Below are 15,339 nucleotides of genomic sequence, written 5' to 3'. Positions count from 1 at the left end.
AAATAATAGACACTGCAGACTACTAGATGGGGGAGGGTGAGAAGGAGCGAGGATTGAAACACTGCCTATCGGGTGCTATGCTCATTACCTGAGTGATGGAATCATGTATACACCAAGACTCAGTGGCACTCAATTTACCGATGTAACAAATCTGCAAAGGTACCTCCTGAATCTAAAATGAAAGTTGAGAATGGAAAAGAAAAACCACTCATGTGTGTAATATGATACCTTCCAAGTAAAACTTCCTCTGACTTACAAATGTGATTTATTGGAATAGTTTGTGGTTTACAATAGAGTGTATATTCACAGTCCTTTATTTTATATAGAAAGAGGAAAAACTGATTTCATTCATGTGGAGTTATGATAGAACAATTTCATAAAGAGGAAATATACTGCCAAACCCAAAAAAAAGCAAATGTATTTAATTTGTTATGTTGAAATTTTAGAGTTTATGAACTAACATGTTATTCTGTTTGTTTTTTTAGTTTCCAGGTTAACTAAAGTCTCAGCTTTAAACCAAAAGTAAGAGGAGACATTAAGCTTTTCATTCTTTCTGCGTTATCGCCTTCCTGAAGAGCAATGGAGCCACTTTTAAATGGAAGAGGATTAATCGTATCTCTAATTTTCTTCCTGCTAAAATTCTCAACAGCAATTGAAATACCACCCTCAGGTAAAGTTATAGCATTCAGTGCCTATTAATGGAATTTCATATTTGCATTTTGATTTTTAAGTAGAATACTTACGGATTGAGGATGTGACTTTTCTCCATATTTCTATATATTCTTTAGCACTCTGTCAAGAGAATTCATATTTATCTTTTTTGTTTTGTGGGTGGCTGATACACGACTGCTGTAATTATTTTGCAACCCGGGCTTTTAGTTCCTTAAGCAAACTTAGAACATAACGAGAATAATAACCTATAGATAAGTTAGCATTTTTCCATGTGTCTAGGATTATCTGCCATATTACCAACAATTTCACTTTTATATACTTAGGTTACTTAATCAAGATCCAGAAATTACTGACATTCAACCAATTATGTCAAAAAGGAATTGGATAAACTTTGTATTCTTTTTCAAAATGATTATATTTAAGAATGAAAACAATGAATTAGCAAAATAAGCCGTTTTACAAGTAAAAATATAAGATGATATCAACTCTCAAAATCTATAGCATTATATAGTGTGCATTCATATTAAGAGGTTAGACAGTAGTTTGATGGAAATATATAAATATATATTCTAACACATGTTGGTAAAATGGATGCAGATTTTTAACCATTATAAATCAGTTTGAACAAGTCATGGTAATTAATAGTTAAAAAGAAATACATCAGCATCAGCAGGACATGGTGATACATGCCTGTAGTCCCAGCTATTTAGGAGTCTGAGGCAGGAGGATTGCCTGAGCCCAGGAGTTCAAGACTATAGTGTGCAATGATCACACCAGTGAATAGACATTGGACGCCAACCTGGACAATACAGTGAGACTTTGTCACACACACACAAAAAAAGCTAAAAAAATCTGCAAACAGAACGTATGTAATAGTATATCAAGTCTGTCGCAAGTTTTTCTTATATTACAGGCATATGGGATCTAAAAGACGCATGAGAGGTTATTAATACATTTTTATCCATATAGTTCAGGAATAATCTCTTTTGTCTCTTTTGTATATATTTTGGAGAGTTATTATATTAGAGGTATGTGTTGTTTATTAGAATCTTAGTATTATAGGTGATATTTGTGAATCTTCTAAATTCTAGAGAAATAGCCTTGAGCTCATAAAATTTAATAAATGTTAGATAAGTGCTGAGACTTAACTAAAACGTTGCTTTTGAAGTACTCAGGCTGAATGTGAATAGAAAAGGAAACAACTCTCTGAAATACATAATATAATGTATTTAAAAACTATTCTAAAGGCCACCTTAAATTACTTGATACAGCTATTTTATATTATATACTTTGGAAAGCACTGCAATTGTAGTTCCATCCCCCCAGGTAGAAACCCCTTCTCTATTATTTTTAACAGATAAGTAAGCTCTGTTTTGACATTTCCATTTCTTAAGAAATTCCACTTATCTGACCTACAAATATATAGACTTAAAGTCTGCTTTACATTTGGCTGAAATCTTTCAGCCTCCTGAATATATTACATTTCATCACTGATCAGCCTTTTTGTAGAAATGCTGGTCAGGAGACTGAAGTACCTTCATCTTTAGTGAATTCTTTTGGTTTGAGTAAGCAGTAGCAGGTTAAGAGCAAGCTTCTTGGTAATCCTGTGGAAAAAGGTTAGTAATTTCACATTGTCTTCCCAATAGCAACAAAGATGCCACTGAGATTTCTGATTCAGATTCCTGACCATAACCTCTGGCATACAAATTTATTCTTCATCATTTCTTACTTTGTCAGTGGTGAAGGATATGAAATTTTGTATTAATTCCTGGCCCACATTTTTATTCTGGTTGTCTCAGTTACTTATGCATTTTCATGCTATAATGTCCTTAGACAACAATTATTATAAAATATTAATGTCACGTTTTCAGAACATCTGAATATTATTCATTTATTTCAGGGCTCTAGAGCACTCACAGGTAAATGCAACTAAGGCAGGTATCCAATTTGAATGTTAAGGAGTCTGGCGTCTCTATAACTGGTTTAATTATAGAGGAAAGGATTTATAATGTAGAATACATATTCTTATAAACACCCAAAGGTTATTAGCTCCAATCCCCAAATAATTAGTTATTGCTGAGCTTTTACAACTTTAGCAAATTTAGGAAAGAATATTGTTCTAACAAACATGTTGTTCACAAGTTATTAGCTGATATCTAAGGGACTGTGGCCATTGTGTATCATCCCTCACCATTTATAAGTGCAATAAAATTTAAATAATATGAATTTGCAATAAGCTCAAGTCTTGCTCTACACAGAAATAGTAGTAATCAGAAACAAAGTAAATGTGAATGAAAATACAGATATTTTGCATGTTGGTTTATGAATATCCAATAGATAAACACTGAACTTGAACTAATATCCATAAGCTGGTAAAACTCACTTATCAGATTTATTAGGCAAGAGTAAAAATTAAAACAAGTAGAATTAATAAAAAAAAATTTAGAATTTGAAAAGGCGTTTAGTTTTTATTCTACTCTGGCTGTCATTGCTCAAAATGTGGTTTGCAGAATTATTGGGGCCCCAGAGATACATCCAGATGGTCTGTGAGATCAATCTGTTTTTGTAATAAACCTAAGATGCCATTTTTTCATTTTCAATGTATTGTCCTTCGCTCTGATGATACAAAAGCAATGGTGGCTGGGCATGGTGGCTCATGCCTGTAATTACAGGGCTTTGGGAGGCTTGAGGTCAGAGTTCAAGACTGACCTGGCAAATGTAATGAGACCTCATCTCTAAATATATATATATAATATTTATATATTTATATATTATATTTATATATAATATATGTATATATTTATTATATATTTATACATATTATAAATTTGTGTATATATTATATATGTGTGTGTGTGTATATATATATAAATAACTGGGTGTGGTGGCTCACACGTGTAGTCTTAGCTACTTGGGAGGCTGAGGCAGTAGGATCATTTGAGCCCAGGAGATTGAAGCTGCAGTGAGCCATGATCATACCACTACATTCCAGCCGGGCATTGGCATCAAACTTTACTAGTAGTCAGACGATACTTAATGTCCATATACTTAGAGTAAAAAAACTCTCAAAACAAAGCAAAACAAAAACAGTTTTGCCTAAGATTATAATTGTTGAAGCACTTATAAATTATTAATGTTATTAATTAACTACCTTGGAATACATACTTTCTAACATTCTAGTGAACTGGGAAGTAGACAGATATAAAATAATTATGCTATGTAACAAAGTGTCCATTTCTTGATTGCATGATTGCTTGAGTCTCTAGATGGACATCATCTTCACTTTAAAGTTATGACTGACAAATTATGGTTTCTCAAATAGATATAGGTCAGATATTTTCCTGAAAGTGAACCAAGTGAGCCCATTCACTTCAAGGTAAACGACTGACCTTATATAAGTCACTGATAAAATGACTTATTAGTGAGTGTTCAAGAAAACATTAGAACTGTGGAGGACATGTATTGTTTACTGTAAGCTTGAGAGCTTCCCGACATTTGATACTGTTGATTAGATCAGTGGCAATTCTAATAAGCGTCAATTTTTGATAATCTGTAATTAAATGCATCAATATTTGGAAGACACAAAACTCAGTGAAAGGGTATTTTTTCCAAATGAAAGCTGCATGATGTTACAAAATCATTTGTAGATTTAAAAAAGTAAAATGGTTTAATGTTACAGAATATGAAAAGTTGATTGATAGGGTTTAGATTCCACATTGCAATGAATGTTTAAAAACCTACCACTTGTTGAGTTTTGGTGTTCTGTCTAAAAAGAATATCTACAATCATCAGAAAAGACTATAAAATTTCCCATCATTTTTTAACTACATTATCTGTGTAAGGCTGAATTTTCTTTATATCTTTGAGCAAATCAACCCTATTGCAACAGATGGAATGCAGAGGCAGATATAAGAATCCATCTGCTTTCTCAAGAAATTACAGAGATCGCCTGTAGTTCTAGCTACTCAAAAGGCTGAGGTGGGAGGATCACTTGAGCTTGGGATTTCTAGGCTTCAGTGAGTAATGATCCTACTCCTGCACTCCAGCCTGGGTGAGGGAGCGAGACCCTGACTCAAAGAATTAAGAAAAAAGAAATTACAGAGATTTGCAATCATGTAAAATAATGCCATTCTTCTCACAACATTTAAAGGTTTTCATAAAATACGTGATTTATTTTAACATAGAATTATTTTAAATAAATTCGTAAGTAAACATTTTGAAAGACTTTTTCAGTTTTTATTTCTATTGTAGTAAATATTGTTAACTATACCCCACGTGAACAAATGCTCTTTGAGATGTCTTGTAATTTGTAAGACTGCAAAAGGGTCCTGAGACCAATACATTTGAGAGCAATTTATCTAGGCTATATCTTTAATATTACAAATGAGAAAACAGAGAGTGGTTCAGGGCCCGGTCCAATGTCACAGGTTGTAGGGGCTCATTTGCATCTCTACTGTGGAATAGTACTTATTTAAGTTAGGCTCTGTGCCTGTCTCCAAATTGCTTTTCTCATACTTTATTTGCCAAAGTCAGGTCACTGCTGCTGAACAGTTTGCATTTCCTTATGAATCAACCCTGTCCTTTTATCAGAGATTCTAAGAACTATACTAAAACTGGATGTCTCCTTTCGAAAAATATTGAGTGCTCATCAGCAGTAGATCTTTACACACATCATACTCTATGTTTTATTTCAAAGCTTAATCCAAGTTGTATTTCCAGCATTAGTAAATGTATTTTATAGTTGCAATTCTCAGAAATGTAATCTCGTTGCTCTACTAGGTGAGAGGCAAAATCACTTCCTACTTTTTTTTTTTTTTTTTTACTTTTATGAAAGATTCTCACTGTCACCCAGGCTCAAGTGCAGTGTCTTGATCACACCTCACAACAGCTTCAACTTCCTGGGCTTGACATTAATCCAGCTAATTTTTACATATTTTTGTAGGGAAGAGAGTCTCCCTATGCTACCCAGGTTGTTCTTGAACTCCTGGGCTTAAGCGACCCTTCCACCTCAGCCCCCCAAAGTGTTGGGATTACAGGTGTGAGGCACCAAGTGTGGTCCGCTCCCTACTTTTTAAAATTGTGTTTGTCTTGTAGATTACTTACCAAACACTAACAGAGTTTGTCACAAGATGAGAGGATATTTGAATATAAAGAATCTATTAATGCTATTATGCATTAGTTATTATTTTATAATAATGGTTATTAGTAAGTTAAATTTTCTAAGGAAATGGAACAAAACTCAAGCTCCCAATAGATAAGTGAGAAAAAGTTATAAAATGAAAACTTATTATAAATGACGAATAACAAGCACTGAACAAGCCCATGAAGGAACATTTATTAACCCCCCCAAAAAAAGAAAATTAAAGAGAATAAGGAGTTTATATTTTCCTTTGTAATAAATGCTAAACTACTTTATTATTTTGAAATGCTGGCATTCACTGGTGGGAAAAATATAGACAACCACTCTACTTTTGTTATTTGTGTATATATTCTGTGGTGAAATGATATTTACAATTTACCCAGAGTAATTACCATTTGTGCCCATGCCTGGAAATTTATCATACATCAGTAATTCAATAAAGGAAAAATCTATTTACTCAAAATGCCTATTGAAATACTTTACCAGGAAAGAAAAAAAAATGGATAATAATCTAATAACCAGTATTAGAATTATTAAAAAATATAGCATATCAATGGGAAGAAATAATGTAAAAACAGTACATTAATTCTAATGTGTTTATAGAAGCATGGAAGACTACAAACAGAACTTTCAAAGTGACTGAACCAAGTAAAAGTGCATATGCATGCTAACATAGATTGAATGCCAATAATTTTAATAATATATATTTTAAAGTTGTGATGACATAGCAACTTTTCTTCTGCTTTAAAAATTGTTACATTATTCTGGGTTTAAATAAAATAAACATATACTAACACATGAAATGATGGCAATGAAGTGTATTCCTTAGAAGTAAGTACACGTTGCAAAGAGAGAGTGAGATTTATTCGAATTTTCATTTTTGTACCATCCTTTCACTTATCAGTATACAAAAGAGGTTTAAATTGTTTTCGTTATACATTAACCTTGCCTAGTGTTTGAATAGTGCATTTTTAAAGTACATATTTTAATATTTAGTTCAACAGGTTCCAACAATCACAAAACAGTCAAAAGTCCAAGTTGCCTTTCCCTTTGATGAGTATTTTCAAATTGAATGTGAAGCTAAAGGAAATCCAGAACCAACGTGAGTATTCTTTCAAACTAAGTGATTCTTTAAATGTGCACTGTTCTTTATGCTGTTCTATACTCTTACCATCATAAGCTTGTTGGACTATGAATCTACATATGATTAAAGCTAAGGGTTTACAATAAAACAATATCCATGCAAACAGATATAAAATTTGGTTATTTTACATATGTTCTTCTGCCAGCTGAATTTATTTTGACCATAAACTAAGGGCTGTTATTAAAATACTTAGAGTAGTCTTTGGTACAGCAAAAATACTCAACAGTCCCTTAGTCTACAAATAAATAAGGTAGCTAAAAACTAGAAGATCCTTCATTCTACTTAGTAAAATGTAGCATTTATTAAGTCAAAGTTTGTAAACATCATTCTACACATATTCATAATTGTATGTCTTTAAATTTAAACATCTTATTCTGTGGATAGGTTGTTACTTGATTTTTTTTAAGCTGTCATTGAAATATTGTCATCTCAAGTGGCAGAGTACTATTTGCATGATATACTACTATCTAGTATTATTTTATTTTATAATTAAATAATTGTTATTCTAGGTGACAATAATCACTGATGAGTTTTTTTGAAATACCTTCTATTTTTGGAGAGGGAGAAAAAGTGTACATGTATTGGAAGTGAGAAGGGAGAATTTCCAATATTAAAATTCTACGTGATTTTAAAATGGAAAGCAAAGCTTCATACTTCTATTAATCTGCATGATTATCTTATATTCATTAAGAATATACATGTTTGATGAAAACTGATGATTTTCAACTGTATCATGACTATTATTATTGCCTGATAATTTGATATTTAATAATCATTAGTGACCCATTAACATGCTAAATTATAATTATTTCTATGTTTAACCAAATGGAATATATTCAATCAATATATGTAAGTATAGATAGAATTACAATGGAATGAAGGATAATTTATTCAATCAGCATGAATATATTGATCAATATCATGATATATTAATATTAATTAGCTGAATTATTACATCAAAAAGTAATACCATACACTTGTCAACAATGAAATATGAAACACACAGAGAGACGTAAGATAAGTCAAGGGGGTAGCTGGGTAGGCCTACTCCTAATGAGAATCCATGTCCGTGAAGGTTTGTTATTCCTGTTGGAAGAAGAATCACATAGATTAGTGGAAGAATATGGTGCCCTGAAATATACCCAAATTTACATGGGTAATTCCAATATACAATGCTGAGTACAATCTAATTGGGAAGTCATTATTTGTCTATCAGACTGATAAAGATTTAAAGAGACTTTTAATGTCGTTGTTCATAGAACTGACACTCTAGCATACTGGGGTGGGAATTTAGCTGCGTACATTTTTTTTCTAGAATATAATTTTGCAACATTTATCAAATACTATAAAAAAGTTTTTAATTATTGCTTTCTTAATCTCATTTCTAAGGAATTGACATATTGAAATATTTGGACAAGTACCAAAGAATAAATATATAGGGTTTTTTCTTACAATATTGTTCATAAAAGGAAAGACATTGAGATGGTTAAAAGTAATTAAAATAGCAACCATATGACAGAAGATAATGTAGCTATAAAAATTGTCTGTAGTATCATTATAATAATGGAAAAATCCAGTTGGCCAAATTGTATATTCAGTGTGGTTAGAATATGTGACAAAATTCTAAAAATACTAATAGGAAATATTATCAAATGTAATAATAACGGGTTTGTGTGTTTTGGGATTTTGAGTGAGTTCCTTACACACACACATACATGAACAGAAATTATATATGTTTCTTGTAGTCTCCAGAATATTAATAATAATCTTATATCATCTTTCTAATGAAAAAATAAAGAAATAATTTTAATTTTAAAAAGCAAAAGCTAATTTCAATTTTAATCTTCTCATTTGTCAAGCTTTTTTATGGACAGTAATATTTCTCAGATTCTTCTGAGACCCTTATTTATATCCTGTTATATTCCATTAAGTACATACTTTTTATCATAAAATGTCTTGGTTTTGTCATTTTTATGCAGTTGTTAATAAGTACTCTAAAAATATGTTATTATTTTTCAGGATTATTAAGTTTAGTTTTATTTTTTAGATTTACGTGGACTAAGGATGGCAACCCTTTTTATTTCACTGACCATCGGATAATTACATCTAATAATTCAGGAACATTCAGGATCCCAAATGAGGGGCACATATCTCACTTTCAAGGGAAATACCGCTGCTTTGCTTCAAATAAACTGGGAATCGCTATGTCAGAAGAAATAGAATTTATAGTTCCAAGTAAGTGCTATAATGGGAATTTCGTTTTACAAATATTCTAGTGAAGTGTTAAATAGGAGTTATAGTGGGTTCCAATGAAATAAAGCAATTATTAATTAAATCAACTTATATATGTCTTGTGTTTTATTTATAAGGAAAAATTTCCTCCAGGTTTTGACACTTAAAATTGAATGACCTTAGAAAACAACATAATTTGACTCTGTTTCAGTAATCTTACATCTAACATGGAAAAATACAATATCTGCTTTGCCTTATATGATGAGAATTAAACATATTATTAGCTAAACTTGGTTAAATTCCATGCAGCAATAGATAATCCCAAAACCTCTATGTAAATACGAAGTTATTCCTTGATAAAGCAATTTGCTGTGGGCCTGGCAACTCTTCAGGACAACTGTTTTTCCTGCAGCTTTCTCGCTGATCTCAGCTAATGGAGACATCATCATTCTGTGGTTGCCTCTTGTGAAACATGCCGTTTTGATCAAAGAGTCTGGGTCAGGAACATGAAAAATTGTATACAGGTTCTTCAATGCTTCTGACAAGAAGTTACACAGGCAAACTCCTACTCATGTTTTGTTAGGTGGGGCAAAGCAAGTTGCATAGTCCCACCTAACATCAATAATATGATGCTCATTAGGAAAGGAGAACCAACTATTGCTAATGTTAACCATAAATAAAAATTATGTAAAACTGCAAGACACTTTGCTTTTAGTGGTGTATTTATCAGTAATTGTCCCCTGAAGTAGTGTACTTTATTGATAGCTTCTTTGCCCTATGTTCATGGGATATCCATGACTACCTTTTATATTTGATCATGTTTTCCCACTATTCTTAAGATATCCACCATTACACAATTTTAGCCAAAGCTTTTATAGGGTAAATTGTTAAGTTTAAAACTGTCAGCCAGCTTCTATTAGGAGGTTCTTCTTTTAGAGTCCTAGACATGAAAGTATTTCAGAGAAAGTTCTAAGACTTGCAAAATATGAACATTTGATTCTGGGGGTTCAGAATGCCCACAAACTTCAGAAAAACAAATGATGAAGAATCTTTAACCCAAAAATTCAGGGAGGGCATTGTATTAAAATTGTCCTAAAGTCCTTATATAATTGTAGAGGAAGGAATATAGGTCAAATTTAGACTCAGAAATAAGGCGTGCATCTTAAAACTTATAGAGTATTTACCCTAAAATTACAGGAAAAAGGTATTATCACATTATGTGGTTGACGGGGGTGGGGGAAGAAAAAATAAAGGAGGGAAAAAATGTGAGACAAGTGGAAAGAAAAAGAGATAGAAATAAATTCAAATATATCACAAATCAAAGATAAAAGTAAATAGAATAAATGCTTTGAGTTAAAAAAAAGCTATAAACTTTTTACAACATATCTATCTAAACCATAAGGATACATAATTGTTGAAATGAAAAGATGGAAAAGATATTCCAGATAAATGCTTTCCAAATGAAGGTAGGTATGACCGTATTATTATCAGTCATAACACACTTTATTTGTAAAAACCTTCATGGAAATTAATTTACTAGACATACATAATATTAAAATGCATGAAGCAAAAATAGAACTACAAAGAAAAAGAGACAAATTCACCATAATAATGAGATATTAACATATCTTTTTCATTATTTGCTAACTTAAGCAGAGCAAAAACATCAGTAAGCACACAGAAGATTTAAAAGTATAATCACAAGCTCCATCTAATGGAAACATATAGGATATTGTAACTAAAACAGCAAAATGAGTTTTTTCATACACACAAGGTAAAAGGTTATATTTGATGATATATTTGGTCTATGAGAAAAACATCAAAATGCAATTAAGTTAGAAATCAATAATAAACAGAAAACTTAAAAAAACTTACATCTTTGAAAACTAATAAATATATTCCTAAGTGAGCCTTAGGTCAAGTACCAAATGGTAAGGAAAATAGAATATATTTTGAAGTGATGACAGTGAAAATGCTACATAAGAAAACATGTTTGATGCAGTAAAAGCATTATTTAGAGGGATCTTTATCATTTTAAACACTTACATGGAAAAATATTAAGTATGAAAATTAATGGCCAGGCGCGGTGGCTCAAGCCTGTAATCCCAGCACTTTGGGAGGCCGAGACGGGCGGATCACGAGGTCAGGAGATCGAGACCATCCTGGCTAACACAGTGAAACCCCGTCTCTACTAAAAAATGCAAAAAACTAGCCGGGCGAGGTGGCGGGCGCCTGTAGTCCCAGCTACTCGTGAGGCTGAGGCAGGAGAATGGCGCAAACCCGGGAGGCGGGGCTTGCAGTGAGCTGAGATCCGGCCACTGAACTCCAGCCTGGGTGACAGAGCGAGACTCCGTCTCAAAAAAAAAAAAAAAAAAAAAAAAAAAAAAAAAAAGAAAATTAATGATCTTAGCATATTAGGTAACATAATTTTAGGATAAAAATAATTAATTTAAGGCAACAGAATAAACTATAGTGAAGGGAGAAAATAGTATAAAAGCAGAAAATAAATTCAATAAAGTGGTATGTAATTTTTGTAGTGAAAGTATCCATATTTATTAAAAAACATTAAAAAGATCTAGATAAATAGAAAATAAGTAAGCTATTTCTATTTATTGGAAGAACCAATACAGTTAAAATGCTCATTCTTGATGTGTTGATATATAGAAAAATTGAAATCAGAACGCCTATAGTTTGGTTTTTATTTCTTTGTTTGCGGAGTGTGACCAGCTGATTCAAAAATATATTTGAGGAGCAAAGGGCAAAATTTGGTAGAAATTCTTAAAAAATAACAAGTCATAAGGACTTCTTCTTTTCAGAAATCAAGATTCAGCATAACACTTTAGGAATTAAGCAATGATGGCTTTGTGCAGGGTTAGACAAATCAGAATAGCATAGTAAACCCAGAAAGAAACCCTCACATATGTAAAAACAGTTGAGGGAGTTAACATGTTAGCATGGATTTCTCTGTCTCTCTGTCTCCCTCTCTGTCTCCTGCTCTCTTTACTTTGAACTAAACATTGTGGAACAATTGAAAATTCACACAGAGAAACATTTATATGGACTTCTACCTTGTATCATATAAAAAATCATTCAGAGTGGATAAAAGCCTGAAAAATGAAAAGAAAAAACGTTTTAAAAAGTTAGACAATTCAAACAATATATGTATCACCAGGGTCGTAAACACAGAGAAAGATTTTTTCTTTCTTTCTTTCTTTTCTTTCTGGCTTGTTTGTTTTTGACAGGAACTCACTGTCTCCAGGTCAGGCTGGAGTGCAGTGGTGTAGTCATGGCTTCATGGCTTGAACTCCTAGGTTCAAGTGATCCTCCCATCTCAGTCTTCTGAGTAACTAGGACTACAGGCGAGTGCTACCATGCCTGGCCAATTTTTATTTTTATTTTTTTTTGTAGAGGTGGGATCTCACTATGTTGCCCAGGGTGGTCTTGAACTCCTAGCCTCAAGCAATCTTCCTGTCTCAGTGTCCCAAACTGCTGAGATTTACAGGCATGAGCCACCATGCCCAGAGTGGGATGATTTCTTTAGTCATGTTAAAGCCTCATGAAGGAAATCATTAAGAATATGTTCTCCTACATTTTATTTTAGATCCTTCTTTTATCGAAAGACTCTAGGAAGAAAGTAAAAACAAAAATAAGCCACAACTCAAAAAATTATTGACAATGCATATAACTAAACATAGTATGTATTCATAAATAATTTTAGAAATCTTTAGAAAAAATAAAAATGACAAAGTGGCAACATATATAAACTTGAACCCCAGACTGGAAGGCCAATAAAAATGTGAAAATGTGTTCAACATCATTAGTTACCAGAAATAGACCTATTGTAACCCTAGTGATAAAAGCACTTGATTCTACCCAATTGGGAAATATCAGAAAATCTGAGAATAAAAATTTTAGGTTGCAATATACAGCCAGCAGAATACTTATCCTCTACCGATGACAGTCCAGTTTACTGCTTGATCTTTGGAAAACATTTTGTAATCCCTTCCTTAGTTGAAGATGCTCTTACTTATGACCCAGTAACTCCATTCCCTCGCTCATGTGCATGTGCCTCTTGCCCATATATACCAAGAAGATTTGTGGTCACATTGTTTGGATTTAAAAATATGCTGGAAAAAAATACAACAGGCCACTCAAAGTAGAATGGATGAATGCATTATGCTCTATTCATATCAAAAATACTACACAATAGTGAAAAAATCATCAAGAATATGTAGAGCAATAAAAGTAAATCTTGGAGAAAGTTTGAAATATGTAAACGAGGCAGGCAGATCACGAGGTCAGGAGATTGAGACCATCCTGGCTAACACAGTGAAACCCCGTTTCTACTAAAAAATACAAAAAATTAGCTGGGCGTGGTGGCGGGCACCTGTAGTCCCAGCTAATCGGGAGGCTGAGGCAGGAGAATGGCGTGCACCCTGGAGGCGGAGCTTGCAGTGAGCGGAGATGGCGCCACTGCACTCCAGCCTGGGTGACTGAGCGAGATTCCGCCTCAAAAAAAAAAAAAAAAAAAAAGAAAGAAATACGTGAAACTGACTACAATTTTGATTGATATAATTTTATGGTAAAATTATAATGAAAAATAAGAGAATGATAAAAACAATATTCCTGACAGTAGTTACCTGCAATGGAAGTGAAAATTGGAAAATGGAAGTGGGGGTTCAGATCAGCACTAGACAAAAAGGTGATAATGATATTCCTATTTTGTAAAATGGGTAGTCAGTGAATGGATTTCTATTGTATTTCTTTCTTTGTATTTTTTACATTTATTCTATAAACAATCATTTTACATTCTCAAAATGAGTAAGTGTGAAGCATCCTGATTTGTCTGAAGTGAACATTTCTGAGTTACTGAGATATTTTAGCATCAGAGCAGTGACATATCAACCTGGAAATTGTCCTCAGGAGTTTGGATTTGAATTGACATTCAATAGGAAATGTCCATGAATCCTGGATTAGAAAGTATTGTCATGAAAATTGTGGTTGATAATAGTGAAACTATATATTACATTTATATAGTTAACTGAAATAAGTTAAGACCAGAGAAAGAGACAGATTAAATATCTGTTGTAGGAGGCAAGTCATGAGGGTGATTCCTAACCTAAATTCTAGTGGTTGCTATGGAGACACAAAGGCAAAGGAAGCAGCTAGATCTATTGCAAAGAAAGGAATGGCAGAATTTGGTTTAAGATTTTGCAGTTAAAGGATTTCAGTTTTTTTCTGTCATTATCTAGGCAGACCAAGTGAAGACATGAACAATATAAGGATAATTCTAACCAGAATATGAGAGTATTGTTTAAGAGATGGGAGTTGGATCTGAGCTACGTTGTTGGATAATTGCTTTTTTTTTTTTTCTTTGCTGCTGCTGCAGAAAAGAGCAAAATAAATTAGGTTTCTTATGCATCATTTCCAGCCTCTCCTGAAATTACTTCATCATCTGACAGCTTTCTGCAGCCATCTATATATTGAATAGTAACCCAACCCAATCCTTAGGAGTTTATAAATCAGAGATAATTTAAAGCTTCCTACAATCTTTAATCAATTATTCTCTTAAACTGTAGAGAATTGGTTCTTCTCCTATATTGATAGAAACTTTGTGATTCAAATGTTAGAGTTTCTACTTCCCAATCTCCTGTTAACAAACAGAAACCTTTGTATACAATATTCAGTTTTCTATTTTCAACAACATTGCAGTTAAGTTTGCTAGGGAAAGAGTGAAAGAAAAACAACCACCACCACCAAAGAAACAGAATGTACCATTTTTATATACATAAAAAATTATTTAACTAAATGTGTTATCCAAGACATGGCATAGGGATTTTGTCAGTGAATTATTCAACAATCATCCTGAAACTCCCATAATACACCAGCCACTTTCTAGTAATTTGGGATCTAACAGTGAATAAAAACAAAGACTGTCCTCCAGAAATATACATCCTGTGCATGCACATGGTGATTGGATCTGGAAAAGAAAGGAGCTACTCTCTTGCCTTCATTATCGAACTATCAATAAGGTTAAAATGGTAATATAAATAATCCTAATTTGACTGTTGAACACTACTCACCCTTCAGTGCACAGATCAGGTTTCTCCACTTAGCATTACTGGCCTAGTCAGCCTAGATTATTTTTTTC

At 32.7% G+C, this 15,339-nt stretch overlaps 1 protein-coding gene across 3 annotated transcripts in view; it reads left to right on the top strand.

Annotated features, from left to right (window-relative positions):
* CHL1 (cell adhesion molecule L1 like) overlaps positions 1 to 15,339 on the top strand; it is a 213,410-nt gene that overhangs the window by 125,281 nt on the left and 72,790 nt on the right. For all 3 annotated transcript variants that reach the window (XM_026446858.1, XM_026446855.2, XM_023198275.1), the window contains 3 exons: positions 486 to 670; positions 6,809 to 6,914; positions 9,004 to 9,191. In XM_026446858.1, coding sequence (XP_026302643.1) covers positions 580 to 670; positions 6,809 to 6,914; positions 9,004 to 9,191 — 385 coding nt within the window. In that variant the 5' untranslated portion in view covers positions 486 to 579. Of the gene's footprint in view, positions 1 to 485; positions 671 to 6,808; positions 6,915 to 9,003; positions 9,192 to 15,339 lie in introns of those variants that run through there.

Source organism: Piliocolobus tephrosceles, chromosome 2 (assembly GCF_002776525.5).
Source record: "Piliocolobus tephrosceles isolate RC106 chromosome 2, ASM277652v3, whole genome shotgun sequence".
Taxonomy (NCBI): domain Eukaryota; kingdom Metazoa; phylum Chordata; class Mammalia; order Primates; family Cercopithecidae; genus Piliocolobus; species Piliocolobus tephrosceles.
Note: the sequence above shows the minus strand (reverse complement) of the source record. Positions and strands in the feature narration are given on the sequence as shown.